The sequence below is a fragment of the Musa acuminata genome, chromosome BXJ1-4, assembly GCF_036884655.1.
Source record: "Musa acuminata AAA Group cultivar baxijiao chromosome BXJ1-4, Cavendish_Baxijiao_AAA, whole genome shotgun sequence".
Lineage (NCBI taxonomy): Eukaryota > Viridiplantae > Streptophyta > Magnoliopsida > Zingiberales > Musaceae > Musa > Musa acuminata.
In genome coordinates, this window is record NC_088330.1 from 6,298,772 (window position 1) to 6,322,860 (window position 24,089).

The following is a 24,089-nucleotide window of genomic DNA, read 5'->3' on the forward strand; positions in this document are numbered from 1 at the left end:
ATCACACCCGATTCTGCAATTCCACGAAGATGACGATTCCTTTGCAGTGCCGCCGCTCACCCCTAACAACCATCTTCCACCACGAGTCCTCCTTCATGATGCACACAACTTATCCACACGTGGCAGCCGCGAAACTACCCGTTACGGGTGGAAGTTCACCTATGGTCACTGGAGGTGCTCACAACGTCTTCACGTTACATGCACGCAGTACCCCGCTGCCACTTGCTAGCAGGCGAGCTCGGTCGGTGAGATTAGTCGCGATGGAAGCCCTGCTCACCTCATCCATCCCCTCGAAGACCCTTTCCCTTCCCTTCCCCGTTCAAACACCTTATCTCAGGCCTTTACCCCCGATTCACTCGGTCTCCATTAGAGAGAGAACTAGCACAACGAGAAGGAGAGTAGGACGAGTTCATAGGATTCCGCTCGTCAGAGCGTCTGCCAGTTCTTCTTCCACAGAAACAGTGACAGCTGTTTCAGAGGTTCCGGCCAAGATGAAGGCCTGGGTTTACGACGATTACGGTGCAGCGGACCTGTTGAGGCTCGACGAGGGTATCTCGGTCCCGGAAGTGAAGGAGGACCAGGTCCTCATCAAGGTCGTCGCTGCCGCCCTCAACCCGGTGGATTACAAGAGAAGGCAAGGGAAATTTAAGGCCACTGATTCTCCCTTACCGGTGAGTTCCGTTTCCCGTCAGTACCAATCTGTATTCTCTTTTCGTAGTATCTACCACTCTATGACAGATTGAAGCTTTCATTGGTAGCAGAATCGAATTGCATAACATCGGAGAGGAATTTAAGCATATATTGTCATCCAAGAAACAAAAAACACACACAATGAAGCAATCTCATCAGATGAAGAGGTCTTAATTTGAGTTATAGTTTAAGGTAGAGTTAAGTGTTGTGTCCATCTGCGGCCTCTGTATTGTGTTTGTGACAGAGGAGAAAAAGAAGGAGGAGACCTTGCATCATTTACCTTGTATGAGGATGCATTACACACATTGCAGATTTCTGCAGAGCGAATTAGCAATTGGACTAAGAAACATAAGTTGAATGAATTATGGAAGATGTAATCAACCAGTAATCGTTAGTTGACCAATTAGATCAAATAAGTATTTGGTCCATCAGAAGTGACAGGTGGAAACCCAAAAGACTAGTAAACAAGGCCTAGTTTTGTTCAAAAACCAAGAACTTTAAGAGGAAAAGCTAGATAAATGGTTCAGATAACATTATTTGCTTGTTGGTAAATTATTCTGAGAAGCCATCCAAATGTTGTGTATTCACATATAGTCAACTTGTAAAGTTGACCTAGGTGGAAGATCAATTTGCAATCAGAATTGCTAGAGATGGTGCATTTGGTTTATTTTTTGTTATATCACATTTACCACTAGGATGGAAGGATTGGTCATAGTTGAGTATATTGAAGGTGCTTAAAGTGAGGCAAATGTGGCAGAAATGCATTTCACACTCCAATAAAATAATAATTTGTAAGGAAATTGTGAAAATTTCAGTACGGGGATACAGATACAGTAGACAGTAAACATCATAGCTGATCTTTTCTGAAACAAAGCATCATCCAGGAGGTAACTTGAAACAACCAGATTATGTTATTGGAACATATGATGAAAGTATATGCACACTTCTTTGTTTTATACCATTATACCATTATGCTGCTTCATAATCTCTTTTTGTTTTTTCTGTGGGCAGACTGTTCCAGGTTATGATGTGGCTGGTGTAGTTGTTAAAGTAGGAAGCCAAGTAAAAAACCTGAAGGTAGGAGATGAAGTATATGGGGACATTAATGAGAAAGCTTTAGAGAACCCAAAGCAGTTTGGATCACTTGCTGAGTACACATCTGTAGAGGAGAAATTGTTAGCTTTAAAGCCCAAGAACATAGACTTTGTACAGGCTGCAGGGCTACCTCTTGCAATCGAAACAGCCAATGAAGGCCTCGAAAGATCTGGGTTTTCTGCTGGTAAATCAATCCTCGTACTGGGCGGTGCCGGTGGAGTTGGTTCTCTAGTAATCCAGGTAACGTTCATTTCCATTTGTGTCTTTGATGAACTGTCCTGATTATTTTTATATTCAGGATCTAAGTAGGTCTTCTAGTCCTTTTCTGAATATTCTTTTTAGAAATGTCAATCTTCTACTGCTTTACTCAGACATGAAATAATTTCTTTTATAAGTTTTCTCCTATAATTTTAAACATTGGTGTTCTGAGGATTTATTTCTGAATGAAACTACAGGTTTATATTTATTTGTCTGGCCTTCTTATTAATCTAATATTTTCATCTGGTGCAATTGAAAACTTTTGTGTTGTATAATTTCACTATATCAGTGCTTTCTCTTTATAAATGAAAACCACAATGCATAATTAATGTTGCGGAACAAAGAATTCTTGGCTGCTAAAACATGTGTGAGTAGGAGAATTTTGCACAGTCAAGGAAATTATGAATTGAGCTAGATATCTAGTAGGTTTTTGGCCCATAATATCAATCCCAAGGAATTAATGATTTAGATAAATATATAGGCTCTCCAAACTAGTGTTTCAGAGTTGTGACTTCTTTTTTGTTCTTTTTTTATTGCTTTTCGCAGCTAGCTAAGCATGTTTTTGGTGCATCAAGGGTTGCTGCTACAGCCAGCACAGGAAAATTGGATTTACTGAAGAGCCTAGGAGCTGATTTGGCTATCGACTATACCAAGGAGAACTTCGAGGAATTGCCAGAGAAATTTGATGTGGTATACGATACTGTTGGTAGGCATACATACTTCATTCATCACTCTTACTCTCTGAATGAGGGAAAAAAAGAAAAGGAAATTTCATAAAATAAGATGGTTACTTAGTGATTTCTTCCAAACTTACAAAGCTATGCAACTCGGTTTTCAACCCAACATAAAGTTGAATGCAAAATTCAGAAACAAAGTTTAGGGAATAAGGATACACTTTAGAAGATTTCTCATCGAACTATGGTTTAATTGTTCAAGAATTTATAAAAAGTTCCATGGTACTTCTTTTGTGAAAACTATCACATTCAGGTCTCCCTGTGCTCCTCTTAGGCCAGACAGGTGTATCTTTGCTCTACGTTCATAATCCTTTATGGTATTAATGCATATAAAGGCATTTTATCAATTGTAGTATATTGCATATGATTTCAGATCAAGGCTTAACAATCTACGCATCTTTTTCCGCATACATTTGTATTCGCTGGTAGCTTACCGCGTGCAAGAAAATTCATACTTATCATTAGAAGTTACTGGAATTATTTCAAATTTTGCTGATATTGGCTTTTGCTTCACCGGATTCGGGAACAAATGCTGCTTTTGATTGCAGATGTTGCATAAATCTTTGTCTAATGTAACAATGTTGGATGCCAATTTATGCACAGGTCAGTGTGAGAAAGCAGTGAAAGCGGTGAAAGAAGCCGGCAGCGTGGTGGTGCTGACTGGTGCCGTGACACCACCAGGCTTCCGATTTGTTGTCACCTCTGATGGGGCTGTTCTGTCAAAGCTGAATACTTTCATCGAGGACGGGAAAATTAAGCCCGTAGTGGACCCAAAGGGTGCATTCCCTTTCTCTAAACTAGTGGAGGCATTCACCTATCTTGAAACTGGGAGAGCAACTGGGAAAGTGGTGATTCACCCAATTCCATGAAACAAAGTAGCAGTTCTCATTCTAGGAAGACCAATAAAATGAAGTATATGCCATGAGAGTTCAGTACTAGGAAAGACCAATAAAGCTGCTTTAGAAGAAGGCTCTTCTTTTGGCTACAGAGTTGTAATTCCTATCGTTCTTTCATACTGTCTACGTGGTTAATTGAGTATTGATGTTTGGCTTCATCATGTTGATTGCTGATGGATTTACTTGAGCCTTGAGAGAAAGATCAATTGCACGCCTCTCAATGGCGGGAGGATAATTTTATTGGAAACTAAATTTTAAGACGTCATTTTTCTCGAGGCTGAACATTGTTGAAGTGTTATGGTAGAAATGTTAATCTCTACAACGAAAATGGTACATCTTTTCAGGTTTTACCAAAAAAAATATTTTTTGTTAAGAAAACAAACACACAAAAAGAAAACATATGGAGAAAACAAAAACAAAGCGGCCGAGGACATACGCAATGGTGCAGAACCCGACCACGTTTTGCTTGTACGGCAAGAACGGCCGCCCGGCGCCGCGTTTCGCCGCCTGCCTGCTGCCTTTGCCAGAGTACACCTGGTCGCCGGTGACCATATCCCACTCGACCCGCCTTCTCGGCTTCCCACCCTCCTTCTTCCCCTCCTCCTCTCCACTGTCGTCCTCTTTTACTGCGCCTGCCTCCGCCGAATCACGTCGAGGGTTTCGTGGTGAACACCCTCTCTTCTGCTCCGCGGAGAGGAACACGAACTTCTCCTTCCCGTCGCTCTGGCTCCGTCTCTTTACCAGTTACCGGATGCGCCACCGCCGCAGAGACCCCGTGGAGTTGCTCTTCTTGCACCGCCCCTGCGCGGGCGCCTTCGGCTTCCTCGGCTCCCAGGCGCAGTACGTGCCCGGCGCGACCCGCTCCAGCTCGTCCACCTCCGACGACGACGACGTCGAGTCCAGGCTGGAGACCCGCTGCTGATCATTGCCCGACATCCGGCGGACCCGCTCTCGATGCGCGCGGCCATCGGCAGGGTAGAGAGTACGGATGCGGCCGTCGAAGAAGATCTCGTCGGCGGCGGCCTTTTCTTCGCCGTTCTCGGGATCGATGAGCACGAGGGCGAATTCGAATTCGCACTCGTCCTGGTCATCCTCGCACTCCTCCTCGCTACCGTCGTCATCTCGACGAGGCGGTTCTGGAGGGGAGGGGCGGCCGGGGAGATGGTCTTGTGTGAGTCGAAATGGACGGCGGGGATGCTCCTGGGGGTGTTGCGATGGGCGGCGGAGACGCAGCGATCACTTCTAAAAGGCGGGCTAGGCATGAGGGCAGGTTCGACTCTCGCTTGCATTGTCTGTCTGTTTCCGCGTCCTCTTTGTCTTCAGTTTGGGTGTTTTTGGCGTTAGTGATTTGGCTGTGTTTGGTGTTATATCGGCGACTGGAGATGGGAAGCGGTGGAGCGAGCCACTCGGAGAGTCCGGGCCGGAGAGCGCTTTAGGGCGTCAAGAAGACCGAGCCACCTCTGAGGGATGGTCGACGGTCTTTTAGGTCTCAATCCCTCTCCCTATTATTGTACATATCTAATCATTCTTTCTCAAAACAATTTGCATATATATATATATATATATATATATATATATATATATATATATATATATATATATATATATATATATATATATATATATATATATATATATATATATATATATATATAATGTTTATGCTAACCCCTATAATATATTTCTCTAAAATTTAAGCTAGCACTTAGGTTACACATTTTCTCCTCTCTAATCTGGAGCTACGATCGTATTTTTATACTAACCTTAAGGAGAGAATATCTTATGAAGATCCTATAAAGAAAGCTTGTAATCGTCCTGTAATCGTCCCGAAGTATCTTTTGATCTTTCTAAAATATTCTTATGAATATTTGACAGGAGATTTCTTCTGAATAATTAACTCAAACTGTTTTCTAATTTTCTGAAAATATTCTTATAAATATTTCATAAGAAAGCCGATTTGTAATCGAACCAAACTGTCATATGATCTTTTAATAATATTCCTATAAATATTTCGTAAGGGAGCCAATTCTAAATCGAATCAAATCGTCTTCTGATCTTCTAGGAATATTCTTATGAATATTTTGTAGGAGAATTATTTCATAACCAACCTAAACTGTCTTATGGTCTTTTGAGAATATTCCTATAAATATTTTATCGAGGAGACAACTAGGCAACTCGGTAACTTACCCGAGCTACCTTTTGGACTTCAATCTTTGTGGGCAGAAGGGTGTTGGCTTGATATGGCATTGATGTGATGAATGATGGCTAGTTGATTTTATATTCGCTATCATTTGTCCTCCCGAAAGCATGCTTCGAAGTTTCTAGGGTTCGGAGCACATCTTCTTGGTCTTTACGTGCTTCGAGCATTCTTGCCTCGTACCTTTACGACGGATTTTATCGAGTGTGGGTCGAGTTTTCGTACCTTGTGCACCTCGGGTACTTTTCTTGGTTTGATTTTTTGCTATAACGAATTTCTTCTTATGTGGGTCAGGTTTACTTGACTCACGCATCTTGGGCGCCTTCTTGGCCCGATTTTTCATCGTAGCGGATTTCTTCTTATGCGAGTCTAGCGTGCTTGACTCACGGGCCTTGAGCGCCTTCCTGGCCCATTTTTCTACCATAGCATATTTCTTCTTACACGGGGTCGAGTTTGCTCGACTCATGTTCCTTAGGCGCCTTCTTGGCTTGTTTTTTCGTCATAGTAGATTTCTTCTTTTGCAAGTCGGTTTTGCTTGACTCACGCGCAGTGGGCACCTTCTTGACCCTTTTTTTCATTGTAGTAGATTTTTTCTTACACGGGTCGGGTTTGCCCAACTCACGCGTCTTAGGCACCTTCCTAGCCTATTTTTTCATCGTAGCATAATTCTCCTTACGTGGGTCAATTTGACCCACGTGCCTTGTCGAAATGATCCCAAGGATGTATTTTGTCTTGGTTGTGGAAGGTGACTTTGTGTGGGAGTGGAAGACCTGGGAGTGGAAGACCGTCTTACCTTAATTGGGGCCACGTAGTCATGGGCTGGATTCCACATATGGCACCAGGAAGGTGCACCCATGATGTGTTGCCCGAGGAGCTGGGTTCGACCCAATTGAGCCAAGACGTAGGCACCAACCGACCGAGAAAGAGGTATAAAGTAGTCGTGAGGAGGGGGCCCCATCTTCTAAGTAGGAGGAGGTCTGAGGGGTCCATCGTGAGTGGAAGCCCAGTTTCGCTAGCGTCGGAGCTTGCGAAGAGCCCTATTTTGGCAGCGCCAGAGCTTGCGGAGAATCCCAAGGGCCTCAGGTCTCCCTTAGGCCATAGAGAAGAGGGGTCAAGGTCGATGGTTGACCTATGCAATGGGAGATCTCGACCCTTCATTGCTTCGATGATAGCTGACTTATCTATTTCGACTTTAGGCTCCCCATTACAGCCAAGATCGGGAGGCCTGCAGGAGGAGCAAAAGTTATGAGATGAAGGCAAAGCCTCGGAGCAATACTATCGGGGATCTCTTTGTCTAGGTCCGGCAAAACAGATCTATCTCTCCCCTTCTAAAGAGTTGCTCAATCAAGGTTATTGCTATGAAGTACTAGTAAGCAAAAACACTCAATTCAAAGCTTGAGAAGAAGACTAGTGTGGCGAAAGAGTGAGCTTGGGAGCTCAGGGAGATACTGGAGATTGAGCGGGTCAAGGCATCGAGGTATCAAGAGGAGACAATCACTAAGTACAAGGCATCTATGAGATTTAAAATAGGGTTGGAAAGGTCGGGGGTCACCTCATATCAATTTGGATATTTGATCGCCTTAACCCATTTCAAGGTATGATATATAAGACCGAAGCTTAAGGAGGACCCGTTCACTGACTACCCCGAAGACCAGGGCATCTAGATAGAAAGTAAGATAGCTTTCATTGATAACCTCAACTCGCCGCCTTGCTTGGGTCTTTTTCCATTCCTCCAAAAAGAAAATTATAGTAGATAGATCAGGTCTTCACAAACAAATTTAGACATCGATCAAATCCCGAGGGGAGGGGGGGCTCAAGGATAAAACTTTTTTAGGTTAGAGATATACCACATTCTTGATAATGTCCCATATTCTGTTGTTCCGAGGCGATAAGTTCATTTACGATCCCAAGGAGGAAGATTAAGTCGCATGTATCAATCATGACCCTTTTTATGCAGGCACTGACCATCCTTACGGAGACCATCAGGGTGTCATCATGGTTTGGGTCGAGGCATTATGTTTCTTCCTTTTTGAGAGTTACTTGTTGTTCGCCCTTGGTCCTGAGGCGCTTGCCAATGATGGCTCGAGCATAAGCTTGGCGACCCAATGTGTTGTCTCCTCCTAAACTGGACCGTCGATAATGATGTTTATCTGTCTTTTGACCGACCCCTAAAGTCAGGGTGATGGCTTTTGACGTCTTCAAACGAACCACCTGAGGTGTCCTTGTCGTATAAGTAACTCGATCTGTTCCTTCAAGTTGTGACAATCTTTCGTATCATGACCGTAATCGCAATGGAAATGGAAATACCTGGATTTGTTTCTCTTTTCGAGTAGAGTCCTCATTGGTCGAGGGTCTCTCAATAAGCCTCTTTTCCTTATCTACAAGAAAACTTTCGTCTTAATTAAATTCAGTAGGGGCTAGTTCGAATCACTGGTGAGGCAGGTCGAGTCGTTCACCTCTCCTCCACCATGACGATCTTGGGGTGGGGGCGAATTATGGTTGCTCTTATCTCGCTCTCTTGTGAGGTTCCCCACACTTGCTTGAGACCATTGTATCAACGGTAATGTACTAATTGGCTTTTTGAAGTACTTCAAGCATCGTTGTTGATGTTCTTTCTACCAATGATCAAAAGAGGCGGGAGAGCTTTAGTCACATCATGAAGGACTGAATCACGAGTGAGTGGTGGACATTGTCCATGCCTCATATCTCATTGGTGAATCGGCTAACGAAGTTTGCAAGTGTCTCCTCCTCGCCTTATCTTAATTTTGAAAGCATTGCTATCATGGGCCTCGGGCACACATTCCCAAGGAAGTGGAGCTCGAACTCCACTAGTTGAGCAAAGGAACTGATAGAAAGTGGTTTTATATGAGCATACCGTTCTCTTGTCGAACCCTTTAAGGTGGTTGGGAAGGCGGAGCACATCAGGGCGTCCGAGGTGTCATGCAACGACATCTAAGTTCGGAAGGCAGTGATGTGCTCCACTAGGTCAATAGCACCATCAAAGGTTTCTAATAACGGGGAGGAAAAAATTTTGTGGGGATCAGCTCCTCTTGTATGTTCTGAATAAACAGGAACTGACCTAATGTAGAGTCAATCTGCTCCTCACCCTTGGATTGGTGGAAGTCGTAACATATTTCTTCTAGGCGTCGATCCATTTGTCGCAATCGGATCCTTACGGAGTTAACTGTTGAGTTGGTCGAGTGGGACTTGGACTCAAGCGGAGTGGAGCAGCGGTGTGGTAGCCCACCGAATTCTACAGTTATGGAGCGGGGAGCTCTCTTAGCTGATGGTTTGACAGGTCATGAATGCTCAAGAGGGGCTGGTAGATTATTGAGCAGAAGGATCTCAACGAACACCAACATCGATGGCTGAGACAATGGCATCACTGGCTGGTCTGACCGAGGTAGGAGTGGGGCGACCACCTATTTTATGCCAACTAGTGCTTGCATATGTTGGATGAGATTCAAGAGCGCCTCGGTAGGAACGAGGAGATGGTCAGGCGGCACTCATGAAGATGAAGGTCTAGGGTCTTTAAACGAACGCTAGTACTATAGTGGTACTTGCAACGAGGTGAATGTATCTATGTGGGGGAAACATGGGTGCTTTCCAGTCTAAGTGAAAGTATCATGGGTTGGAGATAGTGCCTCACCCGAATGTTCATGGATAGGGTTGGCCTGCCGGTGCTCCTACGATATCGGACCCTCCTTCTAGTGCTAAAATGTTAGGGACAAATATTGTTGAGGTATGTGTCAACACCATATGACATTGATCCGTATACGAGGAGCCATCCAAGATAAAGCGAGGTTTCTCCGGTCTCGTTCTTGCACAAAAACCAAAGTCGAAAAGGGTTTCCTAATCCAATCTCTCTTATGCTTAAGTTAGCACTTAATTGCACCTTTTCTCCATCCTTAATCTAGAACCAAGGACATATTTTTATACAAACATCAAGGGGAGAGAATAACTTATAATGATCCTAAAGAGAAGATAGTTCGTAACTGTCTTTTGATCTTCCTAAAATATTCCTGTGAATATTCCGCAAGGGAGCCGGTTCATAATCGAACCGAACAGTCTTTTGGTCTTCTAAAAATATTCCTGTGAATATTTCATAAGAGAGTCGGTTCATAATCGAATCGAACTGCTTTTTGATATTCTGAAAATATTCCTACGAATATTTCGTAGAGGAGCCGATTCATAATCGATCCAAAGTCTTATGATCTTTTGAGAATATTTTACCAGGAGACAGCTTCTTTTGAGAATATTCTATCGAGGAGATAACTTGATAATTCTTTTGAAATTATTTTATGGAGGAGACAACTCAATGACTAACTCGAGCTATTTTTGGGCTTTGATATTTGTGGACAAAAGAATATTCGATAGCTAACTGGAACTATTTTTGGGCTTCGATATTTGTGGACAAAAGAATATTAGCCTGTGATATGATATTGATATGATGAATGATGATGATTTTATCGCCCTGAAATGGTTCAAAGAAAAGTACCCAAGGTTGGAGGTCGAGGAAGACCCTTTCATATATTACCCCAAGGATGACAACATGCCAATGGCGGTCAAGGTCCCTTTCGATGACAGTTAACGCCTTTTTTGTGGGCTCCCGACCAAGTCTAATGCTTTTCCTTCTTTAATAAAAATCTTTCTTCTCGACATGTAATTCTTTATTTTAGCATGTGTTGGGACCCTCGGGACGGGTTATGCCTAGCCTTATGCGAGCATCATCTTAAGGATAGAATTTCTTCAAGTTGGCAATGTGCCAAGTCTTTGGTAGTGTTTTGCCCTTCGTGGTCTTGAGACAGTAAGTCCCTTCTTGGACTACCTCAATCACTCAGTAAGGCCCTTCCTAACGTCTTGCAAGCAGACCTTGCAGTTATAAAGCTTAACCACCTCTTGCTTGTACTTAGAGTTCGAAGATGTACCTCAGCTCTTAGTTCATTGACTAAGTCTAGCTCGACCTAGAGTCCTTCCTCCGACATGGTTTTATTGAAGTTCTCTATTTGGGGGGTCGGGAAGATAATCTTGGGCGGTAGCACTGCCTCGGAGTTGTATACCAAGCTAAAGGGTGACTCGTCCAAGTCGGTCTTGGGAGTGGTTCAAGACGCCCATAATATGCTTAGGAGCTTGTCAAGCTAGGTGCCTTTTGCACCCATGACCCTCTTCATTAGTCCTTTAAGGATGGATCAGTTGGTAACCTCGGCTAGGCCGTTGGTATGAGAATGTGCCATCGATGGTTGATGGGGATTGGTCTATACATCCTTTTGTAGCTCATTTATGCGGATGGTGAATTGGTACAGTTTCCCATGGTGTGTCGTTAGTGAAGGAAAATTATAAGGGCATCGTTTGTCAATCTTAATGGCTGCCAAGGACAAGCAGACGATGATTGTCTGTGCAAGTCGACTAGGGAGGGGGCAGATAGGCTTTATCACCAGGGGGTTACTACTCCCAACGATCAGTCCATACTGCCTCCCCCTAAGTTACAGTCTTTTAGGGGTGGTATGTTGCTGCCCTGTCGTTCATCACTAGGGAACGGTGACGTTAGCTTCTCTCCACCCACGACAATGTATTGGCGGTAACCAATTGATAGGTAAAGGTTGATGTCATCATATTCTCTATCAGGAAATACTCCGAGAGAATTAATGAGCTTATTCTTATTGAACGAAAATCCTGGTAGTTAGCATATCACTAATCATCAGTAAATTTTCAAGCTCGAACTCCTTGGAGGAAGCCAAAATTGTGGAATTATGATCTATGGAAATTGATAGTAGAGCATTAAAAGTGAGTGACGTTATAACTGTTTCATCAAACATGCTCCGATCGAGCTCGGCTCAAATCCCAAATTTGTAGTATATTATGGGGGAGAGATGCAGAACCAAATTTTATCTTGACTGAATGAGTATATTAGATTATATTATCTATATATTAAAAATAAAGGTCAGTTTTAATTAAACAATAGTTTTCTTTGAGATAAAAATAGTAGCCTTCTTGAAATTAAAATATCTCATATGGTACCAATAATAAAAAAAAAGAGTTCAATATATCATTCATTTGTTCGATAATATTTGTTATTTTTCATATTTTTCTAATTGCTGACATTTATACTTTTTAGCAAATTTTTAATCATAAGAATACTAGATTTAATTTTCTATTGTTAATTAGAAGGGCTTATGATAGATTGACAATATTTTTTTATGATAATTTATATAAATATTTTTAAAATCAGACTTGGATTGAAGCCGACTCGACATGTTCTTTATACATTATAAACTTTTAATAAGATAGACCCTAACAGGTAAGATAAAAGTGAGAGTTCGATGAGTTGAAAGTGAATATTGGGTGTGGTTATACAAATTACAACATAAAAAAAGATTGAAATTTAGTCATCTCTCTCAGACACAGAACTTGCTATAGGCTCTAATAAAGATTAAAATTAGCTTCGAATCTCACTAGAATCTTCAATATATCGTAATTTAGCTTAACCTTCCACAAAATTCAATCAAGAGGCAACAGTTGAAAATTTTCATAAGATTTGTTAGTTTATATGGTTCTATTTAATTAGGTAAAATATATTATAGATTTAATTAACTTTCGATTATGATTATCAGTAAAAAAAATAAAGCTTACTTATGGTATGATTTCTTGGGAGATAACCTTGATGGGAGGTACTCTTTAAATTACTTATCCAGGCTCTTTTACTCTCACATATAAATAAATAGGATCTCCTAGGGATTATACATGATGTGAGATTTATTCTCAATCTCACTTAGTCCTTATTATATCGATCATAGTAGCCGTGTGAATGATAGAAAGAGAGAGTAGAAGGAGAGTCTAATTCATTCTATAGATTTATACTATTGCTACTTGTTGATTAGATTACAGAGCACATGATAAAGTTTTTTCAATGGCATTGAAAGGTATGTAATCTTGATCCTAATCTATCATTATTTTATTTTAATTTTAGATCAACTAAATATTGATAATTTTAAATTAATCTTGACTAATCTAATTGGGTTGGTGTTTGGCCCAAATCAATCAAACTCAATTTGGGTGACTTGATTTTGAGCTTGCCTAATTAAATAGAGTTGATTGGGCCAATTTAAAATTTTATACAAAATAAAAAATAAATTATGGATTCCTTTTATAATTTTTTTCATATGATATATTCATAATTTTTATTTATTTATGATAATCAAATTTTAATTATTATTATGGGATATTTATGTAATTATTATCAAACATATATTGAAAATTATAAAATAATATTTATTTTTTATATAAAGGTATTATTTATATTTTATCATAATTGTAATCATCATATAAGTTTTTTTATGTTGATTAATATTTAATAATTATTATAATTATTATTTTCTTATTGAACTATTTTTATCTATATTAAATTAAAGAATAATTAGTAAATATTATTAATATTTTATATCCTTAAGTTTTGATATTTAAATTATAATAAATATTTTATTATTTATAGAATATTTTAAATTATATTTTATATTATTATATTGGTCTTATGACCACTTAAGTAGCCTAGACCAATATATAAAATTATTTTAAAGAATTAATTTTAAATAATAATAATAATAATAATAATAAATAATATTCATAATAACATATATAATTATGAGATTTAGGTAATCCTGAAGAAAAATTTATTTTGAATAATTATGTACTGAGGTAAGATTATTATTTTATATATTCTTGTATGTTAGGTTATATATTTAAAAATAGTAATACTATTACATGAGAAAGATATTAGTCCTCCATAAATATTTTTTAGTAAACACTAGATATATTAATAGGTAAAAAATGAATGATATTAATTATTCATCATATTTTTGAAACTCACAGTATTAATGTTGTTTTGTATTTTACAATTATACTTCCTTCAATAGTCTCTTATACTTCTAATGTTTCTATATTCTCTTGTTTAAATTATTCAGAGTGATTAAAGCATTTACAATTCACACTAGACATATTAATTCTTGACATAATATTGCTTTTTGAAAAGCTCACAAATTAATGAAAATATTATGGAATAAATTAATGAAATGAATACTTTGATAAAGATCTAAAAGCTCTATCTAATGTTTATAAAAATGACAATTGTAAATAATATCAAAACTTCATTGTCACTTACAACTAATACATAAGAATATTTGAGAGTTATTCAAGATAAATTTAAATCTATTGATAAGTCAATAGCATATTAATGAAGAAACTAATTATAGTTTATTATGATGGTGCTTGAGAGATACATGATCACATCATTGATAAGGTTATGAAACTTAAAATATTAGATATAAATTTGGATGAATCTTCCCACGTGTAATTCATTCTTAATTTTTTTTTTCTCAATTTAGCCCATTTAAGATTCACTATAATACTATCACCATGCATAATTTTTTCTTAATACTGCTCAAATTCATACAATTTCTAAAACAATCATTATGCCTTCGAGGTGGACATAATAGTTGCCTTAACATTACTTTATTGACAAAGGGAAACCAAAAACACAAATTCCAAGTGTCTCGATTTCTCATAGACCTAATAAGTTGGACCCACACGTGTGCAAGATCCCCTTTCATCATTCACAAAGATAACTAACTATAAATGATGGGCAAATTTACTGATATTTTAACTAGAAGAATTTCCTGGGTTTCTTGTTGGATATAGAAGCAAAAAAAAAAAATCAGAAACTACTCTAGTGTGAATACAACAAGAAATCAAAGTGGCACACATGATTTTGTCTTCCGATTCCAGCAGTCTAAGATCACAGTAATGCTGTTGAATGCTCAGCAAGCTGCTTCTCTATATACTTTCCATCATCTTGTATCATGAGAATCCTAGCAGGAAACAGATTGATCCACCATGATGTTTAGTATCACCATATCCTGATACTATAAATGGTTGGCATGCTTTATAAAATTCCAGTTGCAATGCTGGAAGTTGCATGGATCTTCAAAGAATGCTCTGGCACGAATGTCAGACCTGCCATGTTGAAAAACACTAGTGACACATCAATTATCACAATCAAACATTAAGTCTTCTAACAGAAAAAAAAAAAAAAAAAACCAAAGCTACTAATATATTTTATATTAGTATTTTTTGACTACTTAATTTCTTTTTTTTTTAGGTTACATTGTTGTGGGCATCGAAATGATATTTCTCCTTCAAAGAGGACAGAAAGGGATGCAATTCTTTATCCAGCCAATAGGATCTCTGAAGAACATCCAACTTTCCCAAGAAACCCCCAACAAAACACAAACTTTCAGTGGCAATGTAATTTATCTGATCACCTGACATAGAGCCTTCATCATTTCCACATGAAAACCATTCCTTCACAAACATATTTGCGTATTAAAGAAGTGCCTAAGTAAACCTCTAGCTATATTTTTCAGATAAGAACATCAGACTACATACACATGTTGCATCTACGGATATCCACACACTTGTTCGGAATAGTTTCCTTCTCTAGATAGCATCAGTGAGATATTATGAATGTCCAAATAGAGCACCAATGAAAAATTAGATTGTACTAATAAATAAATATTAAGAAAAGGAAAAGGCAACCAAAACATGAAGAACATTTCGCTGTTTGACTGACATTCCGGTTGATATCTATATTGTTATGTTATAATACAAAATAGCATGCTTAAATAAAATCTACAGCATGGTACAAGAGCCTGTCATGCCGTTAACAAGCATAAAGGTCACAAACCAAAACATCAGACTCCAAGCCTGCTACCTCCAGGTTAGTTCCAAATGGAGGAAAAAAGGTTGATGGATGATAATGCTAATAGGCTCATGTAAAAAACAAATTTCACGAACCTGCCCATGCACTGATGGCAACAGAGTCTGTTATGTTTGATATTCAATTACCTTTTCATATACACAAATTACAGATTTTCTTATACATATAAGCAATCGAATACACCCATCCACCACTCAATTCGAAAAATAAAGCAAAACACAACTGAAATATGTCATAATGGACCAGACAGAAGAATAGAAGAGATATAAGAAAAGCTTAGGCAAGACAAGATGCAGTCTTTAAGAATTCAGATAGTATTCTACACAACTTAAAAGAATAAAGGTGACATAAAAAGATCAAACTAAATGAAAACCATTAGTAGAATTAGTAAATGGGAGAAATCTGATTTAGGTGAGAATCCATAGTGATGAAATCTTCTGTATAAGAGAGCAAGTTTTACTGTGTAACTAATGAAAACATTAGAAAGCAATTGGAACAAGAGATGAAGAAAAGCACAAGTCTTGTGCATGCTTGCACATAAACATCAATATAAAGAGACAGACATTAATAAAGATATGTATCTCGTTCTCTATAGTAATGTTTATATATATATATATATATATATATATATATATATATATATATATATATATATACACAAAATACAACCATGTCGGCAACCGTAAATAACCATATTGTGATCAAGGATTACTGTACCGCTCGAAATGGTATGGTATGGGCAGTACATACTGGTCCGGGCATGGACCGGTATGCGGACCACTCCGTTTCGGGTGATCTGAATTAAAATAATAAAAAAATTAAAAAGTGGTGGGGCCTAGTCCATTTCAGCACTAAAAAAAAGGCAGATTAGGGCTCTTCTTGAAAAGTGGTCGGCCCTAGTCCTCTTCGCTGCTTCGCCATTGCAATGCTGCAGCGGCACTACCTTCGCCATTGTGATGCTGCTGCTTCCCTTCAACGTTGCCGCTGCTTCATGGGTATCGGCACTTCTTCCCCTCCTTTTCTTTCTTCTTCTTCCTTCTTCCTCTATTCTTCCACTAGACCTTCCTTTTCAACCTCTTTTTCTTCCTCGTCGAAACACCGGCATGCACCGGCGTACCATGTGTTAGAATACTGGTACACGTCGACATGTGCCATGCCGCCGATCGGCACACTGGCTCAGATTGATAAGTCAAACCTTGATTGAGACTACTAGCTATGTATAAGAAAAACCATTGTGTTGGTGGGTTTTTCTTTTTTCTATTGTATTTTTTGTGAGAGAAGGGAAGTCAATGAATAACTTATATATTAAAGCAAGTATTGTTGTAGCTAGTTACCCAACAAAAGCTTACTGCACATCTGGCCGTTGTTCTCACATTCAAGTGATATTTCTTCCACAACTTGTTGATTTAGTCAATTGAACGTTAGAAACTTACTGACCATATCACCATGCATGAGAAATATCTTTCTAACCAACAGAGCTTCCCCTTAAATTTCTCAAAGGCACAGATTATTGTCGTTCTAATTGGACTCATGCATGAAAAAAAATCAAAGTTCTAAATCAATGCTAAACAAATATTACGAGAGAAATACCTTTCTCTTTAACAGCTATCTGCAGAGTATCAAGTGTAATTATCCCATCAGTCAAAGGGAGAAGCTCAAGCTTCACAGTGGCGCTTGAACGTGCAGGAATGCATCTGTAATGGAATGGTATCAAAAAGATAAGCTTTTATACTACAAGACTTTATGTACAATGGGGACTATAGATAATATTACCCAAGGGGAACAGCACTCTGCAACCATAAATGTGTAAAGCCTGCGCTATTACTTAATATGACATCAGACATCATAGCAGTCCGTTCTACAGAACTTGATGTTTTTCCATCATCACAGCTTTCTTTCTGGGATTTGGTTGCAATAGGCACTGAACTTCCCACATAATCATGAAAAGTGGCATGTGAGTTCATCGGAGTTCTCGGAGTAGAACTCAATGACAAAACTGAAGGAGAAGTTGGTATTTCCGGAGCAAGAACAGTAAATGTAAGATCTTCAGTTGTTAAATTTGTAGCTTTAAGGGTCAACACCTGAAAAAAATCACATGGCTGGAATTGTTAGATTATTTCAATAGTCCAAAAGTCACATAGGACTAAAACAAAGAACCACAAGAAATAAGTCATGATACCTTAACAGGAAGTTGAGGTGCCCTGGAATTTGGGATATCACTTTGTTTATGAGTTTCTGATGCTATGGAAATCATAAGATCCCTTGCAATATGTGGCCGCCAATCTGTTAGCTGCTTGAAGAACAATTTTGATTCTATGACCAAAGAAATTGCAAGATTCAAAATTAAACTATTAACAAAATGATCTTGAACTATGCAATTATGTCATCCAGGGTTCCTGTATTACCAGTATAATTGCAATGACAAGATACCAAAATGGCGAACTGCTTTGCAGTGCAAGAAACCATCATCCCGTCACTACTATTTGACATCATATGTGTATTTGAGGGAACTGCATTTGTTCTTGAATACATAATCTCACCATTTCCCTTAGAATCTCCATTTATAGCACTTGCCAACTTGAGAATAAAGGAGTGCTCCTCACCCCTCCTGCATAGGTAATCATCATGAGTTAAAATATTTTTTTTTTCTTAGCATTCATCTATTATCTAATGAATTACAAGTGTCTCTTCTCTGATCTTCCAAAGATTAATATGATACAAAAACTTACAATTTGACAAATATAACAGAGAGAAAGTACAATTCACGTACATTCATCAGAAATCATTTCTGAAATTACACGAGCAACAACTTCTCTTTTAAAATAGCCCCATATGTGATTTCCAATTGATGATGTAAGTTAATATATATGATACTATAATTTCTAATGATTGCATGTGTAGTTCAAACCAGGGTGACTAATCTACTATATTTGTACTAGGTAAAACCATGATAATGCGTAAAGTCTGTATCAAGCTTTAGAATATGCCCATAATGATCTGTACAGACTGTTATTTGCCAGTCCAACAGCTATCATTTGCTTGTTTCAGTCTGGTATGAGCTGTATTGCCTGATAAGCTCACCACACCGAACTTACTGGGAGGTAAACAACCCAATACTGATTGGTACCAGATGATAAGCCTACCACCAAGAACCCACATTCTTTTTGTTTCTAAATAACAGTTGGTTCTCTCTCTCTCTCTCTCTCTCTCTCTTTATTGTACCCAAATTATTTTTTAAATGATAGCTGTCTTCTCCTCCTGCCACCTCACTGCCGCTGCCTCCTCTCTGGTACATCACTGCTGCCTTCTACACCCCATAGCATCACTGCTGCCTTCTGCACCCCATAGCATCGCTGTCACCTTCTACACCCCATAGCATCACTGCCACATTCTAGAACCCATAGCATCACTGCTGCCACATCCTCCTCCCCCTGGCAGACATCACCACCACCACCAATTCCTCCTCTCTGCTTCCTCCTCTTACATGGAACATGCATGTGATTGTGAAAGAAAGAAGCCACGATATTACATTATCAACAAAGTGTTGTACATCTATAATGATATATACCAAAAGCAAAAGTACTAAGCAATAGAATAGCACCACTAGAAGAAACCTGAGGGCAAGGCTTGGTAAGTTGTGATCATTTCCTGCATCAATACTAGCAATTGGTAGGTACAGAGGTCGACCTTCTTTTGATGCTTCCTCCTCAGCGACAATAGTTATCGCATCCAAATAGATAACTATATCAGGTATATGAGCTGGAGACACATTCTACAAAAAAAATTTGCCCTCATAAAATTGACAAACGAAAGTAAAATGAAAACATAAATAATACCTTTATTTGAACACAAAGTACATCCTCCGTATTGCATTCAGCAGCAAAAGAACGGATTTCAAGTGGTTGAATAATTTCAAGCTTTCGGCGCCACCTCCTGCCCGGTAAATATATGCCATCCAAGCCACAATGTGTAGAAAAGCGTTCTGGTTCCAATGGGACACCTCGAAATGATAAAAGCCTTTCATTTCCTGTATCCTGATTTTTTGTAAGCTTCTCTGATGAAAAGCGATCAAAGTCTTCAGGATCAAAAGCAGGTTTTGAGTTGGAAAATGAAGTCGCAGATGATGGTGGTCCAGTAACTTGAGGAAGTGAAGACATGGAGTAGCTTCTGAAGTGACTGAAAGAAAAAAATTGTGACCCAGAGGCAGGATATGTTGGTTTTTGTGATATACTTGAGCTTAAAGGAGGTGAAAGTGACCGAGGAGGTAATGTTCGATCCAAGGGAAGCAACCAATCAAGCAGTTCCCAATATGGATCATCCTTATTTGGAACCAACAAATTGTTGTGGTTCTCAAAAGCAGAATTACTAGATCGGTATTTTTCAAATTGGATAACCTCAAGAACAGCATCTTTTAAATTACTCACTCCAACATTCACTTCTAGAAGAACCTGCAGCCATCCAATAGACAAGATAAGCATGATACATTGATATAAAACAATACTATTGGCATTTTATTTTGAAACAAATCAGTGAAAAAAATAAAAATATGCAATTGATTGAAACTTTGCCAATCAATGGAGAAGAAGATTCAAACTCTTAAGCGATGAAATTCATGCATTTAAAATTCATTATCAATTTCTAAACAATGTGGTTTTGAGCATTACTTGTCAAGTATTAGAATCAAAAACAAGGTGAAGTCAATTGCCATACAGGATAAGGCGATGTCCTGTAATATCCCTGAATTAAACTTGTAAATTACATAATTTCTTTGATGGAAACAGAAATATATATTACAATAACAATTAAAAGAAATTGTAAAATACGAAGACATAAACGACAGGCAAAGAGTCCCAAGTAATTGAATAATTCACACTTTGATCTCACATGTAAGCAGGTACGAGGTTTATTTTATTAGAAAATAAAAAAATGTCACAAACATACCACTACGTCGCCATTTGACAAAGAGTAGCATCTGACAGTATTTCTAGCCACTCCACCAGATGTAATGCCATCAAAACTACCCTTATCAACTATTGCACTAACAACATTGCACCTTGGAACCTTTTTTGATCCATCATTAGGGTGGCTTTTTCCCCCTACTACCTCAGAGTTCATTGAAGAGTTAACATTTCTTTTGGACCAAAGTTGTTCATCTGCCTCAGCAATTCTGACAAAAAAATTTGAATTTCTAAAACTTTGGAGTATACTCTCAATTTGTTGTTTATGTTGCTCCATATGAAGTAGACTCTCAGATGCAGAAATATCATTTTGAGGACTCAATACACTTCCAGCAGAAATAGTTTCAATATTGTTTTCCACCTTTTGGCCAGAAGCTTTTTCAGGTGTGCTACTAACAACTCCATTCAGACCAAGCCGACTAGGCATATTCCCCAAAGTTTCAATATGTTGCTCCTTATTTGGGCTGGATTTACCATTTTTTGACATAACAGCAGCAACTTTAAATGGAGTTATGACTTCTGACACATGTTTTGATGCTGACAGGCAAACCAGTATCTGAATATGTTCACCTGAAAGTTAAAAAGCTGATCTGATCAGAGACAAAATGGTCTCTCTAAGATGATAAAACAACAATACAGAATAGAAGTAACTACCAGGAAAAATAAACGAACGGTCCAAGGATCTCAGTTGTTGTATATCTGCGGCATCAGACCAGTTATCTGGAAGCTCCTCTGTAAGTATAAAGAGAAAAAGTAAACCAGATGGACAAAACAATATGGTAGCTTTGAGTAACAGGAACAATATAGCATGTCATAAGCATTGTAATCAGATATACCTGGATTGAACCAAGATTGATAGATGTAAATGTTTAGACTTCTTTAATTAGCTGTACAGTTATTCAAGCAGAAAGGGAAACAGACGATATGTCTGAAAGCAAATATCCAATATAATTCAATAATTCCTATCTGAGAAAATCATATGAGCCAACTATCGTTAGTCTTTTATGTACACAAATACCAATTCATGTCTTAATTTTAAAAGTAATATATGATGAACTTATTATGAAGTAGTAAAAAACTATGTTTCTTCAATCAGATGGCCTTAATTATCTTCCTCCTCTCTTACGAATTTTTTTCAAGTTTCTAATTGACTTCTTCGTAGCATCCACTCTGGTAAATTTCACTCCATCTTTCATCTTAGGTTATCTAAACAATAGAAACATACAGGTACACAAACACATAACTAAGAGTCATTTCTGAATCACTAAAAGAGACATCAATTTCATGGAAGCCCAGAAAGAAGTCTAATATTTACTTGAGTATGCATCATTTACAATAAATCAAAACCAAACAAGGAGTATGTTTTTTGATCTTATATGAAATATCATTGGTTCTTCTATAAACAAGAACAATATCAGATGGCATGTAGGCAAATCAACAACAAAATGACTGAGCATATCTGATGGAAACTTATAACCAAATTGAGCATGAAGGTTTTTAAACTCAAAACTGCAATCAGGGTAACATCCTGAACCTGTTTTAGCATTTTTCCTATTCCTATTCCAGAAATTGTGAATCATTGTCATAGGAAATTGAGGCAGCAAATACTAAGAAAAACAATCAGGAAGACTCTCAAGATTCACAATTAAGATTTGCATTACATATAATCAGGCCAGTTCATTCCACAACATATAAGTCAACACTCTTACTTATCCATGTTCCAGGGACATCTCAGCAAATTGAGATGAAATAATGGCTCTTAAAATGACTCAAAAAGTGATGAGATGTGCAAGTAGACATACTATATGGAATTGTTATCCATCCATCATCGTCTGAAACATCAGTATGGTTTCCAACAGGAAACTGATTTTTGGAAGTTGAACCTGGTGCTGAGCTACCTACAAATCCAACTTGTTCACTGTCTGTTAGAGCATCATTTCCTATAGAATGATTTGAAAATGTCTCTTCTGCAATAAGGCCCTCCAAAGTAGCAGCTGGTTTTGGAATAGGTCTCACAGCCTTTTGATGTTCAGGCTCCACAACAGTGGATACCTCAGGAACTACAGGTTGAGCAGTACGGATAAGAAAATTCATAGCTATGTCCAAAGTTCCTGCAAGATAAGATAAGAACTAGATGTCACCATATACTTCTCTTCCCATATGCAATGAGATTCTAGGGCACCTTAACCATAGCAAGAATCAATGTACCATGAGAAATAGGAAAAGACAGAATCAAAGCTTAAAAAATACCATGAAGTTCTTACATAGAATTTGGGGAAAAAAACACATGTATCACTCTAAAAGAAAATTTTGTGTTAAAAAAGAGTGTTGAAGGATCCACATCGACAAGGCAACATAAGTTGCTTACAACATAATAAAATGAAAAATGGAAATGCACGAGTATAGAATTCAGTAGCAGAGGCACAGCTTTGAGTTTATCTTACAGAAAGAAAAGAAAACGGAACCAAGAAGCGTGTCAAAATCAGTTATAAATTCAAACTAAGCTGTGTCCAGATCAACGATTGTATTTGTACTAAAGTTTCCAAACCCATTGTTGATAAATTAGTCACCTAGACATGCCTAGAAGGTTGTAGTTATGTATAAAGCCAAGCTTAATCATTTATCTGGTCTTGAAATAAATTTTATGTCCGAACATGTGCTAGTTCGAAAGGGCTGAACTAGATTACTTCCCTATATATACCAGAAAAGCAAGAATATTAAAGTTCAAGAATAAAGCTTAATTTAAGGAAGTGATCTGAGTACTTGAACAATGAACTCTTTATTAGTCCGCCTACTGCTAATGCCTTATCAATATGATACCTACGGAGGAAGACAACAAGAATGAAGAGCACATTTAGGAATTCGGCAACATCTGATTGTTTTAAAATTGCTAAACTTAGCGAGCACCACTTCAAACAGACCAAAGACCCTAAGAATAAAGATTCCTCGAAAGAACAAGAAACTTTTTATTCGACAATCGCCTGGGTTACAATCGATCTCTTCCCTTTCGTTGCAATCCCATCTAAGTTGCCAGAAAGAAGCCAAATCAAACGACAGAACTGAGGTCTGCGGCCGGGGACCAAAAAAAGCAACGAAATCAAAAACTGAACCAATCTGACTTCCACCTAGAATTCTCACGGATTTAGTAAGATAAATGAGACAATCCGAACCTGCTGCCGTCGACGAAGGGAGATCTTAGTCGAAAGCACAACGAAGATGAGATCTGAGTGAGAGAGGAGGAGAGGTTAGGGATGATTGGGTTCTCCTTGGTCCGGACTCGCCGAGGACCAGAAGAGGCCGATCTTAGGCAAAAGTATTGTTTCCGTTACCCAGTCTTTGCCTGCTCTTTGGTTGGTGAAACATCGGTCCCATATGGGCCATAGTCAATATTTCCAATCAAAGATGAAGGTTGAGGAGTGGGTAAATCAAAGTGAGTAGAAAAAGTCGTCACTGGTTCAACGATATTTATACACTTACTGGTCCACGTCACGT

General features: G+C 38.4%; 2 protein-coding genes and 1 pseudogene across 4 annotated transcripts; 1 reads left to right on the forward strand and 2 right to left on the reverse strand.

Moving 5' to 3' along the window:
- The first annotated feature begins 14 nt into the window (after positions 1 to 14).
- Positions 15 to 3,831, forward strand: LOC135643835 (2-methylene-furan-3-one reductase-like). The gene is made up of 4 exons (XM_065161199.1): positions 15 to 671; positions 1,702 to 2,025; positions 2,590 to 2,749; positions 3,381 to 3,831. Exons 1-4 carry the CDS (start codon positions 30 to 32, stop codon positions 3,644 to 3,646), a joined length of 1,392 nt encoding a protein of 463 aa, XP_065017271.1. The 5' UTR covers positions 15 to 29; the 3' UTR covers positions 3,647 to 3,831.
- Positions 3,832 to 3,977: 146 nt separating this feature from the next.
- On the reverse strand, positions 3,978 to 4,908 carry LOC135643856 (uncharacterized; annotated as a pseudogene).
- Positions 4,909 to 14,489: 9,581 nt separating this feature from the next.
- On the reverse strand, positions 14,490 to 23,925 carry LOC135586428 (uncharacterized). 3 transcript variants are annotated; one of them, XM_065161251.1, is made up of 12 exons: positions 23,768 to 23,903; positions 23,498 to 23,619; positions 22,400 to 22,708; positions 21,252 to 21,329; positions 20,581 to 21,167; positions 19,476 to 20,087; positions 19,254 to 19,411; positions 18,045 to 18,247; positions 17,819 to 17,952; positions 17,413 to 17,720; positions 17,230 to 17,333; positions 14,490 to 14,876 (listed from the first exon to the last, which is right to left on the reverse strand). In XM_065161251.1, the coding sequence occupies exons 3-12, from the start codon at positions 22,689 to 22,691 to the stop codon at positions 14,806 to 14,808; spliced, it is 2,547 nt and encodes an 848-aa protein (XP_065017323.1). In that variant the 5' UTR covers positions 22,692 to 22,708; positions 23,498 to 23,619; positions 23,768 to 23,903; the 3' UTR covers positions 14,490 to 14,805. The 3 variants fall into 3 exon arrangements, with proteins under 3 accessions (XP_065017323.1, XP_065017325.1, XP_065017313.1); XM_065161253.1 differs by having other exon boundaries at positions 23,498 to 23,663; XM_065161241.1 differs by lacking the exon at positions 23,498 to 23,619 and having other exon boundaries at positions 23,768 to 23,925.
- Between the last annotated feature and the right edge of the window lie 164 nt (positions 23,926 to 24,089).

Excerpts from the sequence above, each read along its gene's own strand:
- LOC135643835 (XM_065161199.1), top strand. The coding sequence starts at position 30 with ATGACGATTCCTTTGCAGTGCCGCCGCTCACCCCTAACAACCATCTTC. Across the intron at positions 672-1,701 it reads CCACTGATTCTCCCTTACCG|ACTGTTCCAGGTTATGATGT; the intron begins GTGAGTTCCGTT and ends TTCTGTGGGCAG. Across the intron at positions 2,750-3,380 it reads TGTGGTATACGATACTGTTG|GTCAGTGTGAGAAAGCAGTG; the intron begins GTAGGCATACAT and ends ATTTATGCACAG.
- LOC135586428 (XM_065161241.1), bottom strand. The coding sequence starts at position 22,691 with ATGAATTTTCTTATCCGTACTGCTCAACCTGTAGTTCCTGAGGTATCC. Across the intron at positions 20,088-20,580 it reads TGTCAAATGGCGACGTAGTG|GTTCTTCTAGAAGTGAATGT; the intron begins GTATGTTTGTGA and ends GGATGGCTGCAG. Across the intron at positions 19,412-19,475 it reads TACTTTGTGTTCAAATAAAG|AATGTGTCTCCAGCTCATAT; the intron begins GTATTATTTATG and ends TTTTTTTTGTAG.